This window comes from Eulemur rufifrons, chromosome 30 (genome assembly GCF_041146395.1).
Source record: "Eulemur rufifrons isolate Redbay chromosome 30, OSU_ERuf_1, whole genome shotgun sequence".
NCBI lineage: Eukaryota > Metazoa > Chordata > Mammalia > Primates > Lemuridae > Eulemur > Eulemur rufifrons.
Genome location: NC_091012.1, coordinates 140,617,925 through 140,645,410, shown reverse-complemented (window position 1 = coordinate 140,645,410; position 27,486 = coordinate 140,617,925). Strand labels below are relative to the sequence as shown.

General features: G+C 39.8%; 1 protein-coding gene across 5 annotated transcripts in view; it reads right to left on the bottom strand.

The window, feature by feature from the left end:
* Positions 1-27,486, bottom strand: part of NLGN4X (neuroligin 4 X-linked) — a 235,099-nt gene that overhangs the window by 187,661 nt on the left and 19,952 nt on the right. The window contains exon 2 of one of the 5 annotated variants that reach the window (XM_069463346.1): positions 7,891-7,932. The exons of the other annotated variants lie outside the window; for them this stretch is intronic. Coding sequence (XP_069319447.1) covers positions 7,891-7,932 — 42 coding nt within the window. The remainder of the gene's footprint in view (positions 1-7,890; positions 7,933-27,486) is intronic. 5 annotated transcript variants of the gene reach the window in all.

Below are 27,486 nucleotides of genomic sequence, written 5' to 3'. Positions count from 1 at the left end.
AGTATTAGAAGTGAAAGAGGAAAGGAATCCACAGCACAGTATTTCTAGCCCACAGTAGGACTTGCTGGCATATTTTATGGTCTACAAAGCCCTCACAGATCTGACCCCTGCCTGCTTTTCGGGTTTCCCTCCTTGCCTAGCTTCCCTTTGCCTCTGCCCTCAAGCCACACCTGAAACTTCAGGTCCTGGACTGTATTAATACTAGGCTGCCTCTAACCCCAGAGTCTTTGTACACACCAGTTCCTAACCCTAATCACCCATCCCTGTTTCTTCAACTACGTGTTCTCATTGCCAATGTGCATGCCGTTGACGCCATCAGAAGCCCTAGTAATGCGTTCTGCTAGCATCTAACACTTACTTCAGTTTGCAGTTACACTTGCACAGGATTCATTGATTATTTCTCCTAGACCAGAGTTTCTGAGCCTTGGCATTGTTGCCATTTCAGGCCAGACAATCCTTTATCGTGAAGGGCTGTCCTGTGTGTTGAAAGATGTCCGACAGCCATTCCGGACTCTACCCCTCTCTAGACACCTCTAGCAAATCCCAGTCGTGACACCCCAGACTGTCTCCAGACATTGCCAAATGTCCCCTGGGGCAAAATTACCCAAGACGAAGAAAAACGGCACTAGGGTATAAACTGCATTAAGTAAGAAACTTATTTTTTCTTATTTGCTCGATATTCTCAGAGTCTAGTATCATAAAAGAGCACAGAGGAGATGCTCATAATGTTCTGGTGGATAAATGAATAAGCCAACAGTAACTCTAGGTTAATGTCAGCTCTGATTATAGCTGGGAGATCATTCTGGGATAGCCAATTCAGATCATCAAGTCTTAATTATCAATTTCTACCAAACTTCGGGCAGCAAAATAGCTCTGAAGAATATACGACAAAAACAAAAGAAGGCTTACTTGTTTCCTCCTCTAAGTTTTGTTGTATCAAAATCACTATACTCTTTTTTGGACTCCAGTTGGTATCCGATCAGTCTCTCTTGGGCAGCAGAAACTATGTTTCCATTCATTCATTTCCTATGTATCTACCGCTAGGCATCAACCTTTCAAAGCTGAATGGGATAAAAAAAAAAAATCTACTACCCATTAACACATCATAAAGAACTACTTACACAATAATGCCTGGTACAGAGCAAGTAAGTGCTCATTAAATGTTTGCGAAGCTGAACTGAATTGTATACGTCTACATTAATTTATACTTCAACATGGATGAGGTCAAGGATACTGAAAAAATTACTTTCCAAAATGTCTTTCCAACATAGCTCATGAGTTGTTGTATAAATGATGCTGAAAAAAATCATCAGATGATAATGTGATGATGTCGATTTTAAATTAACAACCTTGTCTTTGCTTATCTGTTAGGAATACAGTCCTGTGGAGTCAGGGTCCCTAAGCATTTTCTCATCTATGAAGCCAGGTGAAAATGCCTTTCCAACCCAGGTCACCGGTTGTATCAGACGTGAAAACACTGTGGGATGATTATAAGTAGAAAGCGCCTGTTTCAGCTTTGTGAAAAGCAAAGTCTAGGTCTTCACTCAATCAATTCTCATCATCTGGTAGGGCTGAGGGTTAGAAAATACAGCACAATATATAGAAGCAGGTGAAGTTCAGTGGAGGGAAATTTTTCTCTCCCCAGGAGCAGCTGGCAAAGGAATCCTGGGCCATCAGTCTTCAGAGGTGAGAATTAGACTGATTAAGGAAGGCGGGGAGAGAGGGCGGCCCAGGCACAGAAACACAAGCCACATTGGGGCAGTGACAATATTATGATCCGTTCATTCATTCATGCAATTCACAAACGTTTATTAAGCACTTAATAAGGACTAAATTCTGCAAGGATAGTGCTGAAGAAAAGAAAGCCGCACACTGGTGCAGTTTGCAATCTCAGGAGGAGTGGCAGACAGCAAAGGCTTGTAGAATAAATACAGATGTCTGAGATAACATCAGCTCCCTCTTCCTCACCCTTCACACTAGCACCACCGGGAATATCATCTTCACGTACTTGAGGCAGACTGTGCTTGCAGCACTGATTGGAATTCAGCAGGCAGGGAACCGTCAGAGTCTCGGGAGGTAGGAAAATCATGTCCTCCTAAGGAGGCACTTAAAAACAATATAAACATACTAGTACATAAGAGAAAAAGAAAAGGAAAAACAAAACTTCTAAACTTTAAGGATTAAGTACTTGCTAGGGTGCTCTCACGTAAGGCCTGTCAGAATCGGAATCTTATTTTAAAACCCAATAAGATGTTGGAAATCATTAACAAAATATACCACGCAATATTCAGGAATTGGATGGATAGATGGATAAAGAAAGCTATGGTCTCAATGTGCGTGTCCCCTCAAAATTTATATGTTGAAATCCTCACCCCCAAGGGGATGGTGTTAAGAGGTGGGGGCTTTGGGAGGTGATGAGGTCCTGAGGGTGGAGCCTCATGGGTGGGATCAGTGTCCTTATAAAAGGGACCCCAGAGAGCTCCCTCGCCCCTTCCACCATGTGAGGACACAGCGAGAAGGCGCCATCTATGAACCAGGAAGTGAGTCCCCACCAGACACAGCCTCTGCCACGCCGGGATCTTGGACTTCCAGCCTTCGTATGTGTGTATATATAGTCTTGCTCGGTTACATAAAGAAACCTATATCTAATTTGCTCATCTGAATTAAATATCTATACGTGTAGGGGTCTGATCTGCCACATGGAGACGCTGCTTAGGGAAGAAGCTGCAGGAACTATTAAAGACTGAAAAGACGACAGCACTTCCTGCAAGTAAGCAATGCTCAAGACGTGGGGTGTGCAGGTGGCGTCCCGAGGCCCATTTCTATTGCACATTTTCCGATATTAAACATATATTTGGAAAACAGGGAGTAGATACTAATGGAGATGGGGTTTAATATTTACTTACTTTGGTGGCACATATGAAATGTTTCTCAATACAAACAGGAGGAAAACAAAATTAGATCACAAAGCTCTTGTGGTCACGCACTCTTCTTTCATTCTTTTGCCTTTTGTCTTTCTCTCCTTGGGGAATCTCTCTTGTTTCCATTTCCTTCCAGTTGAAGTTGGTACAGATTCCAACTTCTCCTGTCTCTTTTTAGAGGCAGAAAAATCACTTAGGGTAACTAGTAACCAAGACTAAAATGCCTCAGAATAGGGCAGAAGGGATGAAGTGAAAATAGATTTGGTTACATGTCTTTCTGGACTGTTTGGGACTCGGGAGGAAATCATTGTTCATTAGCCAAGTGGTACTACATACAACATCTGCAAATGTCACCTACCCTCCTAAATAAGTCAGTGAATCTGAAATAGTATTTACACAGGAGGTCGACACCAGCATTGGGAAATTCTACCGCTATTACACAGAGCTTTCTTCCTGCACAGAGTTACAGCAGGACACCCGATAACTGTATTCAACACCTATGAAACTTAATTCCAAAGCATTAACACTTAATACACCAGTATTTGATTTCAAAATGTTATCAAATTTAATTTTGAAACATTAGTTGTTAATAGTCCAGCATTGTAGAGAAATCCACAATATCTGTAAAGTATATTCACCATGTGGTGTTTCTAACAAAACCATAATTTTGTGGTACATTACGCTCATTCTAGAATTCCGTAACTATCAATGGCAAAGAATATAAATATTTGTGTGTGTGTGGGTGGGTGATTGTGTGTATGTGTGTGATGCATTTGTGTATGAGTGGCGTGGTGGGAGTGGTATGTATAATATGTGCATGCATGCATTGTGTGTGCATATACACGCATTTGTGTGCATGCATATATATGCATACACCTGCTCACTTTCGAATCTATTAAATGCTTTCACATACTGCACAGATCTGCTTTTTAAATTCCAAAATTGCTAATGTTTATCCTAAATTTCACCTCCTCCGCAAACGCTTCTATCATGAAACATTCATTTCCCACTTAGTAATAACCAGCTTAAGTATAAATTCCTAGCAATACAGAAATGAAAACTTATGTGTCTAGATAAGGACACAAGAACATATTATGTAAGACTTAACTTACATCGTAATGTTCCCAAGCGAGGGCTTTAGACAATATTATTTACCAAATGTATATTATTAACTACCTCCACAGGTGGATCTCATCTAAACACACGTGGCTTTGTTTCTGTTTTCACCTGGCAGGCTTATATCTCAATGTATTTATCAGTTGTTCATCTGTAGTTCCTTCCCCACCTCCTCTCTCTCACGTTTACCCTGAAGATCTTTTTTGATCTCTCACTCTCTCTCTTTCCCTCTGCTCAGACTAAAGTAGAAACCAAAATGCTATGGAAATTTGGATCTAAGAACCTGAGAAAAATTCTCACGGGAATGCCCTCAGGACCTGGTCCATCCCTGAATGCTGAGATGAGGAGATGAGAGTTGTGAGAAGTGGACAGAGAAGATGGCGTCAAAGACACAGGAGAGGAGGGACCTTCCGGAAACATGAGGTGTCCCTGGGTGGGATGGGAGCAAGAGGCACTTGCAAGCCACCTCCATGGAAGGTAAGGAACCAGGACAAGGTACACGTTGATAGAGGCAGGAAAAAAGAACCTCACACACTAATGAGACTTGAACCAAACAGATCTAGTGGGTGAACCCAACAGGGTAAGGATGGAGCCACAACTGTTAAACTGCTTAACTGGAACAATATCCTGATTAAACTGGAATGATAATTCAGACATTGGAAAAGTAATTTGATTAGTAAAATCAAATTACTTTCAACCATTTGATACACCATTATTTTACAAATATCTAAAATGTATATCTTCTTTTTCAGATGAACTTGATCCATATAATTGTGCAAGCATAAACATATGTAACTTAGAATATGGAATAAAATGTAAATAAAAATTAACTAAGTCAAACCATGCGCCAAAAAAACACAAAAACCTCAGAACTAAAGATTAGCATATTTAAAATATGCCAAGGGATTTTACATGGACAAATATGGGTGGGTTCATTGCTTTTCAGTGCTTAGAAACTATTGTTTAATGAGTTTTATTAAGTAAATTATATTTCTAATTTGCACCAATGGGAAAATTATCATGTTGCTCTAACTGCCATTTAATCCCAGAATCATCCCTGGGAAATCCATCCCGATAATTACGCCAGGAATTTCGCTGGCAAACTGAACACATGTCAAGACTCACTGCTAACCTCTTTTCTCCAAAAACAAATGCCAGTGTCTTGACGGACGCCTCTTCCTGTGCTTTACGTAGTCACCCACTAAAACAACCCAGACCAAGTCTTTAAAGGTAACGGAGGTGGTTAAATTGCTTGTGGTTCTTTGGAAACCAGGAAATGTGACTTATTTCTGCAGTCACTGTCTGACTTCCAGACTAACTCACTTCTTTCTACACAACTAATGTCCACGGGGTCGCTGGCCACCAACACGGCTCATGATAACTTTGATATCACAGATCCACCATCAGGGATCTGAAACCCTCGAGAATGAATATACTTTGGGGTGAGGGGAGAGAATTTAGGAGTTTTAGGAGTTTTCGGTTTTTATGTATATTATGCAACATCCCCAGAGGGATCTGGAACATCATCACAAAATCAAAGTCATTAATATTTCCACAGCAAAATATCTAAATGTCCGCCCTGCAGTGCAAAATAAAGACCATAAACATCTATCAAATCAGGTTTGGCCACGACATGAGTTATGAAGTCACTGCCATGTTTTGAACTGTTTTTGACTTTTGTGGATAAGGGTCTCCAGGTCTATACATTCCCTGATCTCTAGTAACCAGCCCTAAGACCGCATACAGAACAAAGACCAAAGGGTATTCCATTCACCGAGTGTTTTATATTCATGATGCTGGTTACCACTTGGACCCTGGAAATCTATGCACACTATATGGGATCAATTATGACCAACATGAGCAGTTAATTAGACAGAAAGGACCTTCCCTGATCATGCCACAGATACTCCCAAAAGTGGGAGGCAGCAGTGGTCCACTTCCTGCATCCGAGTCCCAGAACAGAATGTAGAATCGTTCTGAACCTTGAGTTCATCTTCTCAAAGGATCTTAAATGCAACGGTTATTCACTCAAATTGTCAGAATGAATAACACCAACCGTCTCCAGGTTGTAAATGTACTGAACACAGAATGTACTCAAGAAATGGTAGCTGATGTTGTTGTCAGTATTATTGTTGTTGCTACATTAATATCATCATTATTACTCCTGACTATGTTTCAGTAATGTCCAGACAACTAGATTTGGATTCAAGAGGTGAGGGCTCACACCCTGTCACATCTCATTTCCAAGCTGTCCTTGGGAAAGTGACCTCTCTGAGACCATTTCTTCCTATGAAGATGTCCGTTGGCACCATGCAAGTACCTACCGAACAGGTCAAGGAAGGCACAGGCAAATGCCTTGTAAACAAACAAGTGTTGCCGTGCAGACTTGAGTGTGTCCATAGACTGTCTCCAACCCAAACAGAGAGGGGTGTCTCATCCCTGGCATGGAGATCTTTCCTAAAAGCCCCTCCACGCTGGCTCCAACCCACAGCAAAGTGTGAGAACATTGGTGTTGACTCTAAAGAAGTTTGTTCACCTTAGAAGGTCAGAAAGACACACGGGGTAGCACCATTTCCAACACATTCTCAATTGGAGAAAGATGCTTTCCGTGCAGAAGCATGGTGTAGCTTCCACTGTGAACTCTTTAAGGGAAAGGACTGAGTTTTCTCATCTTTACCTACCAGGCTCTTGACAAAATGCATCCATCAAATGAGGAGGTCATTCAACCTGCAAATGTTCATAGCAGCGTTATTCATAATAGCCAAAAAGTGGAAAGAAACAAGATGTCCATCAACAGGTGAATGAACAAATACTAATATGGTCTATCCACAGAGTGGAATATCACTCACCCATAAAAAAGGATAATTGCATGGCTAGTCATTGGTAGCGCCAAGCTTGAACGTACATTTTTTTGATCCCAAACCATGAATTTTCACTGATTGTTTCTTTTCACACCTCTCTAAATATAAATACAGAAACAGTGAAATTCCTTCTCAAATAAGAATATTCAGGGATGCTATATCCCTAGACTTAGATGATCACAAAGATGAAATATTTTTCCCTTTTTTGACAAAAAAGACATGTAGAGGAAAAATTATTGACTAACATTTGAAAGAGAATATTTTACAGCTTTTAATGCAGCTTAGGGGATCTAAGTTTGGTGGAAGCTGACCCTACTTTACTGATAGAGGGTGAGAAAGGATTGCCTACCACTGCAGCTAGGATGAGTACAAAGTGGGTTAAAGGTGGGTGGTGATTCTTGATCTTTATCCTAAAAGGTAGATGGTTCATGCCTACGAATAGTATTTATTTTAGTCATGTTTTAAAATATATACGACTTTGTTATCATGATGTTAAATTTATCACTTATTAGTAATAAATTACTGTTAGCAAATTTATTGGTTGGATATTTACAAATCTCCTTCCAGGTGGTGTCCTACATGTTGTTCACATACTACCTAAAACTTACATGGACTTCACAAAATATTAAATAGACAGATCTCATGTTAGCAATTTTCACAGGTTTACTGAAAGTCGAGTACTGGAAATGATTTGGCCAAGGCTACAGGCATAGGAATTCCTGAGGTCACAATCCAAACCTTATATACATGTAGCATCAAAAATTGCCCTCCGTTGCAATTACACTGGTTTTCCAGAAACTTTGGCGTTACTAACATTTTGGACCAGAAGATTCCTCGTTGTGGGAGACTATCCTGTGCATTGTGGGATGTTGAGTTCCTGGCCTCTCCCCACTAGATGCAAGTACTGATACATCCTGTGCTCAGTTGCAACAACCAAAAACATCTCTAGGCATCGACAAATATTCCCTGAGGTGCTAACTCACTTCTCCCACTCCTTGACGGCTTTACACTACACTGTCTCGATCTCTGTCTCACTGGTTTAATGGAATTATGTTAATCTGCCTGTTATGTTCAGTTTTGTTCTCCTGTAACTTAGTGCAGGCAGTAAAAGCGAGAATTGCTAAGCTGGGCCAACATCACTCAATACACTGCCACCTACGATATACTTGGCACCCACACCACTTCCTATTTCACCACAGAAGCGATTGGAAAGACTCTTCCAATAATCTCAAAAAAAATCCCAAAAGTCCTCAACTCCACCAAGTTAATGATTCCAGATGGAGGTTGTGTCAAGGAGCAAGAGCAAAATATGCATTCCTCAGACGCTGGCTGGCTTTCCGGAGGATATTAGGAGCACTTGACCTTCAGGCAGAAATGTTCACTTCTCAGTAGGGGAAGTTGGTAATCAGAGCGATTTGAAAAGGGAGGCATCTATGTAAGGCTGAACTCACTTGGCTGGTAATTTTCGCTGTATTCAAGTAAATCCTTCAAAGCAAAATTCTCTCGCTTTCTTTTTAAGGATCAGCTGAAATATCAATAGCTCTTTTTGTTGAAGACTTTATTTTTTGAGAGCAGTTTTAGGTTCACAGTAAAATGGAGGAAGGTACACAGGCATTTCCCATATATCCCTACCTACCCACCCTCCACCCCAGGAATATTGTCCCCATTATCAACATTCCTCACCAGAGTGGCCATAGTTTATTTATCCATTCATTTATTGAAGGACATCTTGTTTGCCCAAAGGGTCTTTCAAATCTTAAGTTCTTCCCACAACATGAAGCTAGGAACCAGCAGCTATGCCAGCTTTCCAAGGGCAGAGGGAATCCCTTCTTTAAACAGGAGACGAGGATGCTAGAACAAAGACCTGCTAATGCCTTTGCAGGCAAAAATCTACAGACACCTAGAAAGAAACTGAAGAATTCTTGAAATCCATTACTGTTCACACATCCCAAAAATTGAAATGAGAGTTTCCTTTTATCCTTCCTTTATTCATAAAGATGTGGCCTCACTGATTTGAGGACAAGCAAATGAGGAGTGTGGATGCCACTCAGAGAATCTCTGAAGACGTGCACGGACTTTGACCCAAGTTCAAGCACAGCTAGGAGAACTCTGTTTCACTTGCTGCTTGCACGGGGCACCTCTTGGCCACAGGCCTTACTTCAGCCACCAGTGGACTAAGGGGAATTGAAAATTGATGAGTAAGCGGATACTCATTTTCGCCCGGGGAAGGCAGTCTTGGGAGGCACACCATGAGGGTTTTCGGACAACCTCACCAGGTCAAACAACAGCCACTCACTTACGGCCAATATAATCTTTGATTATTTCTCCTTCCCTGTCTGCCTCACGATGCCAGTTCCCCATCCCTAATTCTTGGCATATTATTTGCAATGAACCTGTACAAGTGTTTTCTCTAAACCTCAGCTTTTAGGAAGATCTAGGCTAAAAAAAGTACAAGGTGACTCAGAAGGTTCAGCATTTATTGCCACCCAAATAAAGAATCAAAATGGGTTGGATTTCCAATGTGACGAGCATGTAGCCATGCCAAACACGCAACTCTAATGGTGATGTCTGCTTCATGGCAAAATGCTGCAGCCTTCTCGCAGAAATCCACTTTCGGGTAGAACTTAAGTTTACTTTTTTTGGCGCTTGCATGATAATGTGAGGCTTCTTTTATTTTTTTTAATGAAATGCCCATGAATGCACATGTGCAAAGTAAGAATGGAAGAAACATAATGGTTGGTTGGAAAAATCAATTTTCCATACGAGGCAAGGAACTGACTGCAGAGTTTTGTGTGTGGATCTTCATTACTTGCCCGATCCCTTCTCATCTCTCAGGTTTTGGCCTAAACTGTGCCTTCTCTGGGCAGCCCTGTAGGCTGCCTCCCAAGATCCGATCAGATGTTCCTGCCAGCTGCTCCCAAGCATATCCCTGTTTTAAGCAGCATGAGATGAGCCTCATTTTAAACTCACCCTTATTTAATTTTCTCTAATACTCTATGTATCACATTCAGGCTTTTACAAACCTTCAGAAGCCAAGTAACACCTGAACATAACATTATAAATGTGGTGCAAGATATTCAATCCCATAAAACGTGGAATTATGTTGAGGTGAACAACATGAGAACATGAAGTTGTACAGAGATTGGGGACTGATCCAATTTTTATTATTACAAACTATATCAACACGTTTTACTGTATAAGTTAATTAATCCTAACAAACAAGAGAATTAAATAATTGATTCATTGATTTATCACTTTTAAAAAAGAATTTCCTGATCTCTAACTTTTTGGTTTATCAGTCAAAAAAGGTAAAACACCAAAGCTCTATAGCTGTGATCTTACAAACCCAGATGTTCAACAGCAGCAAACATTACCCATGCATCGATCACATGCATTTTGGATTTATTCCGTGAGCAAGCTAGGTGAAAAACAAAAACAAATACAAACAACAAAGAAGAATGCGCCAACACCGTAGCTGAATCTAATGCACATTTCTCTTTCGAAACTCTTGCCTTGTGTCTGCAAACCTTTTCCAAATCCGTTGGCCCCAGGTCTCCTAATTACAGCAGTTACGCCTCAGAGGGAGGGTTTCAGAACTAAGCCAGGATACTGGCTGCAGATTTCAGCATCACCTGACTGGTAAATGTGCCCCGGAGCTGGCTAGCCAAGCAGCACAAAAACACTTTTCTGACACATAAAGGGAAAATCACAGGGCTTCATTCCTTCAAATGCAAGGCTGTGGATGCCCATAATCTTTCTCTCTTCCCTCTTCTGCCAAGCCACATGGAAAGGCGCAGCCCTGAGGAAGAGACTAAAAGCCTTTGTGGAATTATAGTAATATCTCTATTAGCAAACAAATGTGTTCCAGAAATTTACGGCGCAGTCAGAAGCTTTGCTTACGGCTACAGATCAAATCTGAGGCGGTGTATAGCAGACCGCAGTCTAGAATGCAGGATTCCAAAGTCCACGGTGCTGTGAGGGACTTCCCGGGGCTCTTCTCTCAAGCTGCCCTCCTGTGCCCTACGCAAGAGGCTCCTGCCCACAGACAGTGAGGCCCCACAAGGAAGGAAGCTGGTAACTCTCCCAATTGTGAAGGGGCTGGGCTGTCAGAGCCCTGAGCTCAACTGGGCTCAGACCCCCCAAGGCAGATACCAAGCAGGTTGGTGTTTCCTAACATACTTCCCTGTTCCTAGGCATCCTTCGTCCCAGAAATATATTTAATTACAAAATATGAAGGAGCTGTAGAAAGTTTAACCTCCAAAGCTCTTGATCTATGGAGGCAGGAATAGTTGGAAGTAAAACTCTCACAAAAAGCAGCACATTTGGAAAAGAGGCAAAAATCCTGGAAAAACACAGAAAAAAAATGCATTTGCTCTTGGAGGTGCTTGTCATGTTGACCCAAGAGAAACAGCTTCTGTGTACTTTGGGGGGTCACGGCTACCTAGTTTTTGAGAGTCTCCTGTTGGCTGTCATTTTGAATGAAAGAGCTTTGAGGGGACTAAAAATAGAAATGCACGGCAATGATAATGAATGTTTAGCTCTGACCCTTCGAGTCACCTGTTCCTGAGTCTGCACAGATGGAGAACCCAAGGTGTGCATCAGAAGTGACAGGTGCGTCATTGGCTGCCAATGCCCCAGAGGTGGTGCCAGGGGGTAAATAGCTACTCCACCTGGCAAATCAAAGCAAATGACTGGGACCATAGGAGAGCTAATGCCCTAAAAAGACAGTGACTCAAGTCAATCAGCCATTAGAAACTGTTGTCATTTTGAGATACACAGTGTCATTGATTTCCTCATTTAGTTTTACTCCAGGGACAGTAAAAACATTTTAAAGAGGTTTCACAGATTCATTCAAGTCCAGAGCACCCCTAAACTAATGTACCCTGCCATGGTCTGAATGATAGTGTCCGCTCAAAATTTAACGTTGGATTCTAATACCCAATGTGATAATATCAAGAGGTGGAGCCTTTGGGGAACTAATTAAGTCATGAGGGCTCTGCCCTCATAAATGGGATTAGTATCCTTATAAAAGAGGTTGAAGGTAGCCGTTTTGTCCCTTCCACCATATAAGAGTGCAGCAAGAAGGACTCATCTATGAAGAACAAGCTGTCACCAGACACCAAATCTGCTGGCACCTTGGTCTTGGACCTCCCAGTCCCCACAACTGTGAGAAATACATTTCTGTTGTTTATAAATTACCCAGTCTGAGGTATTTTCTTATAGTAGCTGGACAGACTAAGAGAAATTCTCATCAGATCATAAGTTGATCATATATAAATTATCTTACCCTTGTATTTAAAAAAAAAATCTATTCATAGCTGTTAGGGAAAAAATATTGTAAAAATTGGTTAAATATTCAGGGTAACAAGAGTACTTTGGTTTGTGCGAGAATAATTTTAATCAAGCTGGAGCCATGAGTGAATACATCGATAACCTGGCTTCTGGCAAATCAAGTTTAATTAGAAAATACTTGTGTCCTAAAATGTGAAATGTAGTTTTGTTTTGTTGGTTTATCTCCTAGACAAAAAACAAAAAACTGTATGTTCAATGCTCAAAAATGAAAAAAAATAATCAGTCCCAAAATACTTCCTAAAACCTGTTGCAAATAAATAACATAACACTAGATTATAGCCCAAAGGATAAAATAAATATCCAGGAGTCCATACTGATATAAGTAAATGAGTGAATAAATAAATATATGGAGGAGAATATACAAACCTTTCATGTGTAATAATTTCATATTTATGTAGATACTTTGTGCTCAAGGACGAGGAACATAATTCCCCATTTCTTAAGAATGCTTCAGTATGTAGGCTGCAGGTAGTTACTGCTTTCCAAACAGCATGGTATGGAAAGTATGTGTATGGTGAGGAGGTAAGTTGGTAGTGGAGAAACAAATGCCACCTGACCCATGTGATTGAGGTCAATATGCACAACATTAAGTTGATAGTATTCACCCTTGATAGGACATAATGACAATGGCATTTCACCTCTGTGGTCTTGTCTTCCTCCTCACAACCCGAAAGCCCAGCATAACCTTGAGAAAAACATCAGACAAAGCTATATTGAGGGACATTCTCCAAAATCCCTGCTGAGTGCTCCTCAAAGCTGTCAAAGTCGTGAACAACAACGGAACAACAAGCAATTTTTATGGTCGAGGTGAGCCCAGGGAGACATGACCCATAAATGTAACCTGGGATCTTGGTTGGGACAGAAAAAGAACAAAAGGTAAAAACCAAGGAAATAGGAAGAATGGGTGGGCTTTACTCAGCAGAAATGTATACATATTGGTTCATTAATTGTGTCAAATGTACAAGATGTTAATCCTAGGGGAATTTGAGGGTGGGGTATATGGAAACTCACTATACTATCTCCACCATTTTTCTGTTAATCTAGTACTAAAATAAAACGTTTATTTTTAAAAACTATTCTGAAGAATTTTTTCATGGAGTAATTCATATATATATTTAAATTTTAACTCAAATAATTTAGTATGAAAGGAAAATCTAAACATGCAAAGCCACGACAAAGGTGTTTATAAAGGAAATCTGCAGTTCAATTGTTTGGATTTGCTGGGTGTGTTGCAGAAAGACAAGAAACTGTAAGAATTTACAACTTTAAAATATACAGAAAATCCTGAAAACATAAAAATGGCCCAGAATTATAGCATCCTCAGTGCCCGTTGCAACATCCTGGTTTGACCAGATATTAAGGGTTAATCAAGGTTGAAACATGATTTCCTTCTTAAAAAAATTTATGACACGAATAGCAAATGGACTTAGAGATGGACTTTTCCATCCATATTGGAGTGATTGTAAGGTTTCTGTGGAATTAGATTTACTTCTGATTATATAATCATCAATGTAGATCCTTGGAGACTTTAAATGACTTTTGGCAAAAACCATGTAGGAAGGAATAGTCTTAGTAGGGTATCAGTCACTTTATTTGTTGAATTTATTTTACTTATGGCATTTATTGAGACAAATTTCAACATTGGGCTCTTTTTTATAATATGAGACAAAAGTCATACTTCTTGTGAAAGGTTCCCATTTGGATCGTTATAAGATGCAGTTGCCTTTGAAGCTACATCCTGCCACTTTCCTTGGCATACACAATCAGTGCTGTAACTTAAAGCTCCAATTTAGTGGAAAGTTCTTAACAGGAGCTTGTCTCTGCAAAGCCAGGCTGTTCCCATAAAGGTGGCAAACACACACACATGCACACACACACACACACACACACGCACACCCCCCTGCAGCACTGTATAGCTTGGAATGTGAAAGTTTAATTTTATCTTAAGTATTTTTTTTTCTCCTTTATTATTTGAGTAATCAAAGTTGGGTAAATGAAACACCAAATCAGAGAAATTTTTTTCTTGATGTGCAGAATCATTAGAATGAAGGCAGTATGGCACAGTTATTGGTGGTGATAGAGGGTGGAAACGTCTGCTTTGCGAATTACCCTGTCCTAGGAGAAGCTTCCTGAACAATCCTGCAAGCCATCTACACGTCTGCCTTCTCACAAAGCAGCAACAGCATCCCACAAACCATCCAAATCCCACCGATAAACTGCTACCCAGCAGGTTCCGTCTTTCATTAAAGCCGTAAAAACTATCCCTGGCAGACATAAACAGCAGTCACCATGACTCCAACTGTTGCAGTCTATAACCTATTTAAAAAAAAAAAAAAAAAAAAACATTTTCTAAAGTGGGTCTTCATCTCTACATGGTTTCAGGGAAGAAAAAATAATAATAATTCAGGGAAAACTCCAGTGTGTTGAAAGAAGAGTGCTCCTTTTTTGAGCAAATTGCCAAAAGAACCTTTTAATAATTCAGCATCATGCAATTCCAGGAGGATGGATGAATGTTGGAGGAAACACTGTTTTAAGCGGTCCAGTAATCATTCATAAAAATGCAGAGAGAATGGCAGTGATAATTTAGGATACTGATTCTTAGGGGCTAGGAACAAAGCACGTGAATTTTACAGGTCCACAGAGGCACGTATAAGAACAAAGCCATGCTGTGTCTTGAGAATACAGGATACAACATGCATCCTTTTTATCAAAAGCAGAAAGGCAAATTCACATTCAGTATACACGTTTCTCTAATAGAGTTTGCGGGACTCCTGTGCTATTGTAGGTAACTCCTGGGCAAAAATTACACCCCTGTTCTCAGGGGCTTCACATCTCCTTGAAGGAGAAGGAACATCAGCGCAAGATCCAGCATTCCACCGATGGATGGGAAGCCGAAGTTGGCCTGGCCGACCCAAGAGAGCGATGACTGATTCTTGCTGAAGCAACTGCAAAAGATTCAGAAATAGCAGCTCTTGGAAAAGTAGAAACTTGGAAGGAGCATTCTAGGAATAGGAACATGCAGAAGCCAAAACACACAGATGGATGCTTCCTGTAGTGAGAAGAATGTTTTTAGAAGTGGGGCAGTGAAGAGACCAAGGCAGGAGCTCTGGACGTGTCCTCACCGTGTCCATACAACACGCAGAATCTTCCTTTCCGGGTGTACACCTGACTCTGCGACTCTCAAGATATACCACCTTTTTAACACGTGCAGTGGCTTCCTGTAAACTCAGGACACAGAGGGTCTCACTGTTCTCTCATGCACCACTTCTCTCTTTGCTCAAGGATTAAGAGGCGAAAGAGAAAATGCTCCCCCTATTAGGGCTACTTTTACAAATGTAATAAAGAAATTAATGAACACAGTGAAAAGAGCAGAAACTGAACTCACACATCTCCTTTCACTGAATAAGTGGGCACTGAGCCTTCCCACACCCAAGAAGTTTTCCAGTTTTGGGAGATATGAGTCTCATGATTAACATATTTCATTTTTCTCTTCATGTGTGTGTTATTATTTTGAGTGTGCTCTAATGGACTGCCAGGTAGTAGATGCCATTTTGGTTTGATTTTGGGAGTTTTGTTTTTCCATGTGAGAAAATCAAACTTTCCTTTGTTATCAGGTGAGGACGTTGGCATGTGCTCAATTGCACTAGTGCAGCAGTTTAACGAGATTAGGCATTCGCCATAAGGAGTTCACCTCATTCCATTTTGAGTGTGCTCAAATGGACTGCCAGGTAGTAGATGCCATTTTGGTTTGATTCTGGGGGTTTTGTTTTTCCATGTGAGAAAATCAAACTTTCCTTTGTTATCAGGTGAGGACGTTGGCACGTGCTCAATTGCACTAGTGCAGCAGTTTAATGGGATTAGGCATTCACCATAAGGCGTTCACCTCATTCCATGTCGTTTAATCCTACCTTTCCCCCTGCCATGCCTGTTCCTGTCCTGCTGTTTGTCCACATCTCTGCTGAAGTCCATGATCCATCTTTCTCTCCAATGCCTTGTATTCCCCAATTCCTGGCCCGCAACCCTCCCATGTGCATGCAGCATCACCTGCAGCCAGGTAAATCCAGCTCCTGCACTTTCTGCACCTGAGCAGGAGGACATGGCTGGAGGAAAACCTCCAACCACACAGACCGGGTTCACTGCAGTCTCTCCTCTCACGTCACACACCTTCAACCCACTCTCTAGGCAGTGATGCTACATGCTCCCCTCTCTCCTTCAAACTCAGGCTCATCTGGTCACCTGAGAAAGTGCCAGCAGTCAGAAAACCATCTCCCCAACACTGATTCTCCCAACCTCCAGCATCTCCAGCAAGATTTCCCATCCTGCCTCCGTTCCTGGGCACAGAGGGAGTGGCCCGTACTTCTCTCCAATCTCCCCACTCCACAGAGCATGGTTTCCTGCCCCACGGAGCCCACCAATGTCCACACCTGGCCGTGGTCCCACTCTTCCTGCACCTGGATTTGCACCCTCTGCTTGATCCTTGCTGTTGCACACACACCCGCCGTCACGTATGCATCTTTAAAACTGTCCCCTCCAACCTGCTTTCCCAAGAGCAATGGATTGCTCCACCTCCCTGCCGCCATGTGCAGCACAATTTCTGAAAAGGATTATGTTTAGCTTCTGTTTTCTTTCCTCTCCAGCCCTCTTGGTATCAAGCTCCACTGAAATTGCTCATGCCAGGTCACTGCAACCTTCAAGTGACACGGTGAGTGGTCAGTTATTCATCCTTGTGCTATTGTACTCGCCAGCAGCACTTAGCACAGCCGATCCTTTTTTCTTGGACCACTATCCACACATCCCAGATCTCCACCCATTGTCATGTCCCTTGTAGCCTCTCCCCAGAGGAGGGGGACTGCTCTGGACAATCACATGGGAGTGAATGTGACAGGCCACATCTGAGCAGACGCTGCAAGCACCGTTGCATGTTTCCACTTTCCATAACCACAGCATCCTTAGCCTGGAGTCTGGAATAAAGACTCGGAATAGAAGAGAACTGACAGCAGCCCATGGGTGGGGTGCAACGTCAGAGGGAAAAAAAACAACTTTTCATATGGCAGGTCATCAAAATTTGTGTTTGAGTCGATACAATTTTAACCCCACTATCTATCTGTCTGTCTCTCTCTTTTGCTTCTTCTCTTTCCTCTTCCTTATGTTCTTGTCTTCCTCCTCCTCCTCCTCTTCTTCCCCCTTCTTTTCCTTCTCCTGCACTTGTTTCTCTTCTCTATGTGTATTCATTGTCTTGGGAATTTGATTCAGCCTCAGACCTGCAAATATCACCTTCATGGTGCTGTGTCCTGTCTGTGAATCTCCAGTGTAGACCTTTCTCTTCATGTCCACACTCCCGCACCCGGCTGTCTCTGAGACATCCCTTGTTAGTCGTGCTTAACTTGAACCAAACCAACCTCCTGATTCCCTCACCCCAAACTGCTCCTCTCACGGGCTCCCAGTCGTTGGCAAGCGGCAACTCCATCCTTGCAGTCACTGTGGCCCACCGAACTGGGCTTAGCCACGAGCTGTCTCTTCCTCCTTCATCCTGCATCCCACAAATCATCCGTCTGTTGGCTCTTCCTTTAAAATATTCCCATAATCTGGCCACGTGTTGCTCTTCAGCTCTCTGTAAGAAGCCAGCATCCTCTCCTACATGCATTATTGCAAAAACCACTTAAGTGATCTCCCTAAATGTGCCCACACACCCAAGAGGGATTGGATAAAAATGTAAGTCAGAACTTGCGTTTTTCAGCTCAGAATTCTATTTCAGCTTCTCATCTCCATCACTGAAAAGCTAAAGCCCTTTCCAGGGCCTCCAAGCCTTGCATAGTGTGACATACGTGTGACATCCAGCACCTCTCTGCTCTCATTTTCTGACTTTTCCTTCATTCTATCCACTCCACCCAAACTAGCCTCCTCGATATTTCTTGAACACATCAAAGACTCTATGACTTCAAGGTCTTTGAACACGCTGTTCCACCCTCATAGAAAACCCTTTCCTCCCTTCCTTCAGGTCTCAACATGGCCTCAATGACTGCTGCACCCAAAATAACAACTGTGCGGGCTTATTCTTGTTATTCTACTTTATTCTGCATTATTTTCTGCCACAAGGTGAAGCATGATCTCAAATACTCTACATTCACTTCTTTTTAAATTTTTTTTTTATTTCTGCATATTACAGTCACTTCTTTTTCACTTAAATGCTGTAAGGGGAGGGATGATACCCACTATGGTTTATAATTTTACTGCAGCTATCAGCACCTAGAAAAGTGCCTGGATCCTAGCAGGTGCTCAATGAATGTTTGTTGAGTGAATGATTAAATGTCTATGTTTAAAATAATACAGCTCACAGATGAAGAAGATAAGGATTGTTATCATATCCAGTTTCTACGTGGATAATTAAACTGATACTTAATAGGTTGATGAGGACATCAAGAGAAAGAAGTGTTCTAAGTGCTCAGTGAGACAAACTGGTGAATACACAAAATTTTGTGTACCTGAAGTTGAATGCTTAATGCATAAAGCTGAAAGCATCCACATGAGAAAAAGCATAGATACAGATATTTGGGGGGAAAACGTAATGAAGATCTTAAGGTTGAACATCTATAAGAGGTAAGAATGTAAAAGAAAAGACATTCAGCCTGTGGGTGGGAGATGCGAGAAGGAGTGGTGGGGAGTGTGGCTAATGGCAAAGCCAGTGTTATGTCTGACGGGAATAGCCACACCTCACCCCAGTCAACTGTAGGCCCCATGTGGACAAATCTTACATAATGTTCAAGAGATGCTGTGAATGTAGGTTTCATGCAAAATTTCCAACACTTAAATATGGCCAGATTTCTTAATGTTGTACAACATGTTTCAGGGTAAGCAAACACACCTAACAGGATTGGACTGGCCCATGAGTTGTGAAGGTGGGATCTCTGTCTTATACTGTTGAGGTACCGTTATACTTACATCACCATGGACAGTGCCGCCATACTTATTGCCATGACTAGCGATGCTCCAAGAGCTAGCCCTAAATGAAGATTAGAGCAATTAATTACTCCCCCAAAAATAAACATTGCATCTTGTCACTGATTCATAAAGATGCTACATAATCAACGCTTTGCAAAATAAAGGCAAAAATCAAGACCAACAGTCAAAAGGGGCATCTCTGAGCAGGGCAGATAATGGCCAGTCTGCAAAACGATGACCGCCTCAACACAAACACTGTTTTGGCTGCCATCATGCACCCAGTGTGTAGCATGTGCCTGGGAGTTATTAGGAACTAAAAAAAAAAATGTTTGTTTTTTTTTTAATTGAATTAAAGACTATTTAGAACAGCACTGAGAGTGGCCAAGCTCCTTGGTAGCTCAGTCAGCTAGTTATGGTTAATAAAACCAGTAACTGCTAGCCTGAATTAAAGATGTCTCAGGAGTCAAGCACTGGGTTTGGAATTTACATAAAAGATCTCGAGAATGGTTGCAACAGCCCTGTTGAGGCAGGTGCTATGTTCGGCCCTGTTCACCCAACAGATAACTGAGGTGGTCACACGGTAAGGGACCAGCTGACTCCCAGTGCTAAATTCAAACTATTCTCTCAATGCATTGCGCCTACAGGAAACTACTGATTTCTTTATTCTACGTCCAGTAGAACTCGAGTGAGCTTATTAACCAAACCATGTACACTGATCACATGATGGAGAGAAAACAGAGGTGGCACCTTTATGCAAGCAGCGCACTAAGGGAGAAGAAAGGACAGATATAAAAAAAGCATGAATAAGAATAAAAAAAATCCGGAGCTGTTTGATTTTAGTTGACACAAGCCCAAGAAACTTTAGCGAGTAGAATTAGCCCTGTGGGCATCTCCTGCGGTAAGTAATATCCACAATGACAGCCCTTAGTCAACATGTCAAGGTCTTACGTCCTTTGAAACCTCTGTTTGAAGAGGGTTGCATGTATTTTAAAGGATTTACAAAGAGCCTCATCTAGAATCTTTAAATTAGGAAGGGGAAATCCTGCTTAAGGGCTAAGGCTGCTTGAAAAAAAAAAATCTAACTGAAACTTAAAAGAAAAATGAAACTATTGTCTTATTGGTTTTAGGTAGGAGAAATCTTACTGTATATCAAAGCCAGGGTTTGAAAACATAATATTCTAAAATAGTGAAAATTTATTTGTTTGGATTACCATATGAACAACATCCACTGCATCGTTGTGTCTCTGATAAAAAGAGCTTCCTAGGTTCGATTCAGGTCTTTGGGATAGTCATTGTGTCATTGAAGGAAGGATATGTTGAAACCAATAGGAAGCCACAGACAAAAATCCTCCCGCAAGGAAAACCGTAAGCAATTCCAAAGCCCCAGCCTGTTGCGGATTTGTTAGCCCACAAGCTAACAATAACATATGGAGGTGCAGGGAGATGTTGTCAGAGAATGTTCTTGCAGCCAGAAGTAAATCCTTTTTGTGTTTTCTTAAAGACATCTGGAAAATGGTTGCTTCACATTTGCGGCCATGCTTCAAAACTACTCCAGTCATCAAATTTCCCACTCCATTTTCTGAACAAGCCACCCAAATTCCTTTCTCTGTTCCTTTGATCAAACTATTTACAGTTTTTGAAGGCACCACACACACTGAGAAACTCTTAGCTGTTGAGTTCCTTTGTGAGGTGAAGTAGGTCCTAGGTCCCCTGAGTCTCAGGTGCCTCTAACCAAGGAGGGGAAAAGAGAGAGAGAGAGAGAAAGAGAAGTTTCTACCCACGTACTCTTCTCTTCCCTTCTCTGTCTGGAGAATCACTGCTTTTCCTACCATCGTGATTCTAAACCAAGAAGTTGTGGTCCAGAGCTGGGAAAGCCACAGGTGCAGAGATTTCTCCTGAGCCAGTGGAGGTCTGGTTTCCCAGGACCTGCCAAGGTCTCTACTGGCCTTGAGAAGATGAATGTACTCCTAAGGAATATGTAGGTGCCAGCCAAAAAGCACAAGCACTCAAAACAAATGCAACAACTTCTATAAAATAATAATAGCTATGATAATAAAACCCAAGCAAACCAGGCAGGGATTCAAAATAAGTATATTTAAAATCCCCCCAATGGCTAGAGCGGGTATGACAGCAGGATGGAGGAGGAACAAACATGTTCAAGGAGAGTCAGACGCTGGGGAGGAAGCTTGCAATTGCAGAATGGGTTGAAAGGGAAGAATTCCGGCAAAGAATGAATGCGTGAGTCCAATCAAAGGCAATCATCTCCCCAAAATGTATGTCAGGGGGGTTGGGGGGGAAAGGAAGGAAATCCCTCCAAATGCCAAAATCCCGAAGGTAGAAATAGAAGTGTCGCCGTCTTATAAAAGGAGACTCAGAAAGAGAAAACACAGTAAAAGGAGGCTGGGAGGAACCACGTTAGACATAAAGGCTGAGAGTTTCCCAGGATTAAAGACAAAAATCAGGTAGGGGGTCGAAAGCACTCACAAATTAAAGAACGAGGTCATTTAAAACAAAACCAAGCCACATCCTGAGCAGATTATCATGGTTTTCGAGAACTGCAAATATAAACAAAATATGTTTAGGTCTTCCAAGGAGGAAAAAAAAAAAAAAAAAACAAAAATAAAACAGATGATGTGCAAAGGAATGCAAACCAGGCTAACAGCACAGCCACACAGGATACAAAAAGCTGTGGGTGGCTTCCCACTTCCAGAAGTTCAAGAGAAAGAATGTAAACCTGGATTTTATGTCCAGGGAAACTATCCTTTAATGGTAGTTTAAATCCAAATCCACTTACATTCCAAAACTCTTGGAACGATTTATTTCTGCAAGGAGAGAAATGAACCCAGACACAGCAGTATAATAAAGGTAATCTAAAACATTACTCAAAAGAAACAATAACCTAAAATGAAATTTAAAAATAATCTAGTGCCAAAATTATCTTAAAATCTAATGCAACGTGGACTGATTGAGAGAGAGAGAGAGAGAGAGAGAGAGACCAGGGAGAAATGAAAATGCTAAATTCACATCTTGTTATGGGGAAAATTATGGATATTGAAAAGTTTGATCGGTAGTAAGAAGAACAGATACGGGTCTTCAATAAAATCATATAAGTGTGGCATATAAATTTCAAACAATAAGAGGAAAATTGGATAGTTCTATAAACTATAGAAAAACGGAGGAAAAATAGTATAAGAATGGAATTAGTAAAAGAAACTTAAAATTATACAATGGAAGTTAGGGAAAAAAAGAAAAATATTAAAATTCACTGTGCATGGTGAATAGAAATTATACAATAAAATGACAGAAATAAACTCTATGATAATGATAATTGCAGAAATACAATTAGGGTAAATTGATAAAATAGGATTAAAGTAGATTTAGCACCATGTGGACAACAGGTACATTTAAAACAAAAGGATGCATAAGTTTAAAATGAAGAGACTAAAAATATAAAATACAAGACAAATATGAATAAAACCCATCAGAGGAAGCAAATTTAATGAGACAAAAATCATGTGTCATAAATGAATAATAAATACTGGGAAAGGAACAAGATTGAAAAGATATAACTGATATGTAAGATCCTAATAAATCCTCAAAGCATGTAAATAATATATACATATATATTATATACATAATATATCATATATGAATTATATAAGATAAAGGAAAAAAAAACAAATACTGTAAGAGATTAAAATACAACCTTCTTAGAACCAATAAACTTAGGAGACAAAAGTAGTCAAAGATTTAGAAGACTGAAGTAACCCATAAGTGTGATCTGATGGACATATGTGGAAATCTATGCTCCCCAAAACACACATTCTCACACACACCCATATATTCTTTTGCATTTATAACTGTGTCAATGTATGTGTATACGTGGGTACAGCTTTCGAGCACACACAGAATGTTTACAAAACGTACTTTTCATAAATAGCACTTTTAAACAGCAGCATCATTTGGCAATATAATCTCCAACCATGATTCAGTAGAATTAGAAATCAGTAGTTAAAAACCTTCAAAATAACGTTAGAACACTATACGTGTGTGTGAGTGTGCATGTGCGTGTCTGCCTTTAAGCTAAAGTAACCACACAAAATAAATGCTTGGCATCCAAGGATAATTCAAATATCACATGTGAAAATGTGTCTGACAGGTCTGCAGAAGTGGTCACAGGGATGATTAAAACTTAAAATACCTTTACGAGATACTAGGAAGGATTGGAAATAAATGAGCCACGGAGTCAAGTCATAGAATAACAGAAACAGAATAAATCCAAATAAATCAGAAAATAGGATATGATCGAGATAGCAGCAAAAGTCAGTGAAACAGAGAATAAAAAACACCAGAACTTCTTACCAAAATGAAAGCCAGTGTATTGAAAAGCTTGATAATGTAGACAAGCTTCTGGCTGATCAAGGAAAGGAAAGAATTAATAAAAACAAATAATCTTCAAGGAAAAAGGGGGAAATCACTTTAAATAATCACAAATAAAACAAAAATGTAAAAATATAATATTAACTATATAAGCACTGATATTAAAAAAACTAAATTGAAATAAATAGTTGACAAAAACAACACTGCAACTTGAACACAAAGAAATAAATAAATAAACTATTAATACTATTGAAGGAGTAATCAAAGATCTTCCACACGAAAACTCACCACCCAAGATAATTTTCACAAAATTTCTAGTAATCCTTCTTAGTGAAGCTTTCTCTAGAAAATATAAAATTAAAGACAGCTGCCAAAGTCTTTTTGTACGGATAGTTTAACTTTGATATCAAAAACAAATAAAGACTGCACAACATCAGAAAGTTATAAATCAAATTCACTTGTGGATGTCAATGTAGAAATGTTAACATATGAAACGTTAACATATCAAACTTAATAGAGTAAGTGGCTATTTTTAGAATTTAAGATATATTCCACTACAATATTATAGAATACGGTATGCTATTTTTTGAAACTTCCATTTATGATTTAAAAAAGGTTATTTTCTAAATTCAATAATTTAAAAATCCATTAAACTATAAAACCACAGGAATAGAAAAAAAGAGAAAAACCATGTAAGCTTAGAAATGACATAGAAATTTGGCAATATTCGATGCCTGTTTATGATCAAAAGAAAACATAATAAAAAATTAGGAAAACTGGTAATTTATTTTATATAATAATGGCTGTATGTCAAATAATCTCTCTTCAACACTGCATTTACTAAAGAGATGTTAGACCCATTTCCTGTAAAATCATGAATGGAGACATAAGTTTGCACCAATAGTGTTCATCTTAGCACTGTCAATAGGCCACACAATGGCACAAGTTAAAAAGAATATGAAAATTATAAGTATTAAATGGGAAGGGAGAAAAATGGTCATTATTCATAGATACTGTGATCGTATTTATGGAAACCATGTAATTTAACAGATAAGCCACTAGAAATAATAGGGAATCCAAGAAGATTGCTGAACATATAATCAATGTACACAAAAAGACATTCTTTTATACTAGAAGTAGGAAATGTAATTGAAGATATCATTTACAAAATAATAATAATAATAATTAATTAACACACAATTCCCAAAGGCTTTCATAAAGCTAAAATTAAATCCCAATAAGTAATGAACTATGTCAATTTACAGATCAGATAATGAACTCTGGAAGAGATCTGTTTTTCTCAAACCATCTTTCAACACAACACAACTCCCAGGACAGACAGAAGAATGTCACTGAATTAGATACATTGATTCCAAATTGTACATGAAAGAATAAATGTTGAAGATGAAAGACAGAGAGGCATTTGTTCTATGTGATTCATACTTTACCTTGCAGGAAGAAACCACCAATAGAACAGGACCACACAAAGCTCAAAGACTGGCTTACGCATCTGTGATGGATGCTATTAATAGAAGTTTGTACGTGTTTTATTTTTGCTCGTTTCCTTGTCAGGGCCCTTTGAGATTCACTCTCCCTCAGTCTACTCTGCTCTCTGCTGTGGAAGGCGAACCAATAGGTTCACACTTGCCTTCTGGCTTCCCCTTGGTTTCAGCCACGGAAGATGCTAGTAGGTGTCTGAAGAGCAGACGAGAAAAGGGCCCATATGTGACCTCCAGTTCCCTCCCAAGTAGGTAGGTCCAGTGCAACCTCAACGGGACCAGTAACTTCACATAAGGGCTCCCAAATACAGCTGCGCCAGGGTTACTACACTACGAGACAGAAGAAGAAATAATTCTGTAACGTACCATGGCTGCAGAGAAAATGGAAGTCTTCCTTTCAAAGAGAAAAAAAAAAAAGAAAAAGAAAAAGAAAGAAAGAAAGAAACCACAGGTCTGACATCCAGGCTGTGATTCATATAAATTTAACAGGTAATTGTTGTCAGCTATAGTTTGTGTGGCACTGTCTTGAGCAGTTTGGAAGACCCAATGGGATGAACACAATCCTTGCTTATCGATACAATACTATGACCAGTGAGTGCATATGGAAGGTAAGCAAGTCGCCAAAATGAAACAGAAAAGGCTGAAAATCTAGGTATGGGAGAGAGAACGCACCGTGCAGATATGAGGAGACAAAGAACCCATCTGGAAACAAAGGGAACCGGACTCTTCCAGTGATGCTTGATTTTGACTTTTACACATTTGCCTTTTACTTGCTTTAAATAGACTAAAAGGTATCCAAAACAATAGTATGTGCTCCAAAACATCAAATTCACCAATATACAATTGCATTTAGTAAGGGCTTTAGTGTGTCCTTATTTCATTGAAACATCTCTCTCTTCCCAGTAAATGAAAACAAATAGTATGTTTCTGAGTTTCATCTCTGTGCCCAAAAGAAAGCTTTGATCACTACATGGGTCTCATACCAGGGCAGGTACAAAGTGAGGAAATCAAAAGAAAACCACGTACAAATATGCAAACCAGACTAATTTTTTATGTTGAAATGTTTTTTAAAAAAACCCTATTTTGGCTGGAATGCAGACTTTTCAATTTATATGCCAACTGTGGAAAAATAAAAGATACTGAATCTTTAAAATATTCCCCCTGCCCCATTTCTTTCTAAAAATGCCAATCTTGATTGGATTTTTGCCTACTAGCTCACATAATGACATTACGTATTTTACCATATTGGAATTCCACATAAAACCTTTGAAACAAAAAAAAGTCCCTGATGTGAATATATTTTGTTATTGTTATAAAAAATAAAACCATCCATGAAAGCCAAAAGCTTGTCTAAAGCAAACACATTTTTGACACTAAGCTTTCTTTTTCTTTTTAGGACTTTGTGCTTTAACTTTTCCCCATTAAAACTCTGCTGCTGGTAGCATTAATTCTGTGTCATGGGCTCATAATAAATCATCACAGGTCTGTTTTCCTGCCTCTTCTATAAAGCTGGCAACAATGATGTTAATTGTGCATGAAAAATATATTAAAACAGTAAATCATCTCTATTTTCCAGCAGGAAGTGAGAAACAAATGGAAAGCAACAAATCAAATGCTCTTTCTCTTGGCCGTATTTGGCCAGAGGCCATTGTTTTAAAGGAAGAAAATTATAGCCGGTTATCATCAATTAGGGTTTATTCTTTGGCTCTTGAATCTAATCAAAAACCTATAAAATGCATCCCAAATCCCATGGTAATGATCACTGATTAATTTTGTTAATGATGGTGGAGAGTTTTCTTTTTACGGGACATTTTTCGTAGCATTCATATACATGGACATTTTTGTAGTGATTGTATATGAAAGGGCCAAAACATTTATTTTTTATGTTTTCTTCCAGCTATAATCACAGCATAGTATAATAGAAGGAACTCTTAAAAAATTATTTAATATTTGCTTCCTACCAGCTATGACTAAATCCTGCTTTATACTCTATCCAATAGTAAATAGATCTTTTTGCTCTACAAAAGATGATAGAATGATCTTTTAACATACCTATGGATACTCAGTCTTGCCATACTAGTCAACTTCAGAGAATTTCAATAAAAAATGTTTTGCAGTCTAACTTAAGAAGCAGAACCAAATATCAATAATATGCACCAATAGATTTATTTATGCCAAAAAAAAAACTGGGACAAAGGTCTCCTATCTCCCCTGAATGTGCTACTTTCCCTTGTTTAAATACTCCATTTCTTGATAAATTGGCTTGGCATGCTAATTATCTGATAAAGTAATCCATTGGTCAACTTGTTCCGTGATTTAATCCATTTGCACTTCTTTGATGGCTCTTGGAAATGAGACAACATAAACTAAACAAATAAGTCTTCAGTGGTCAGAACTTCAGGCAGTGGACCAAGATAA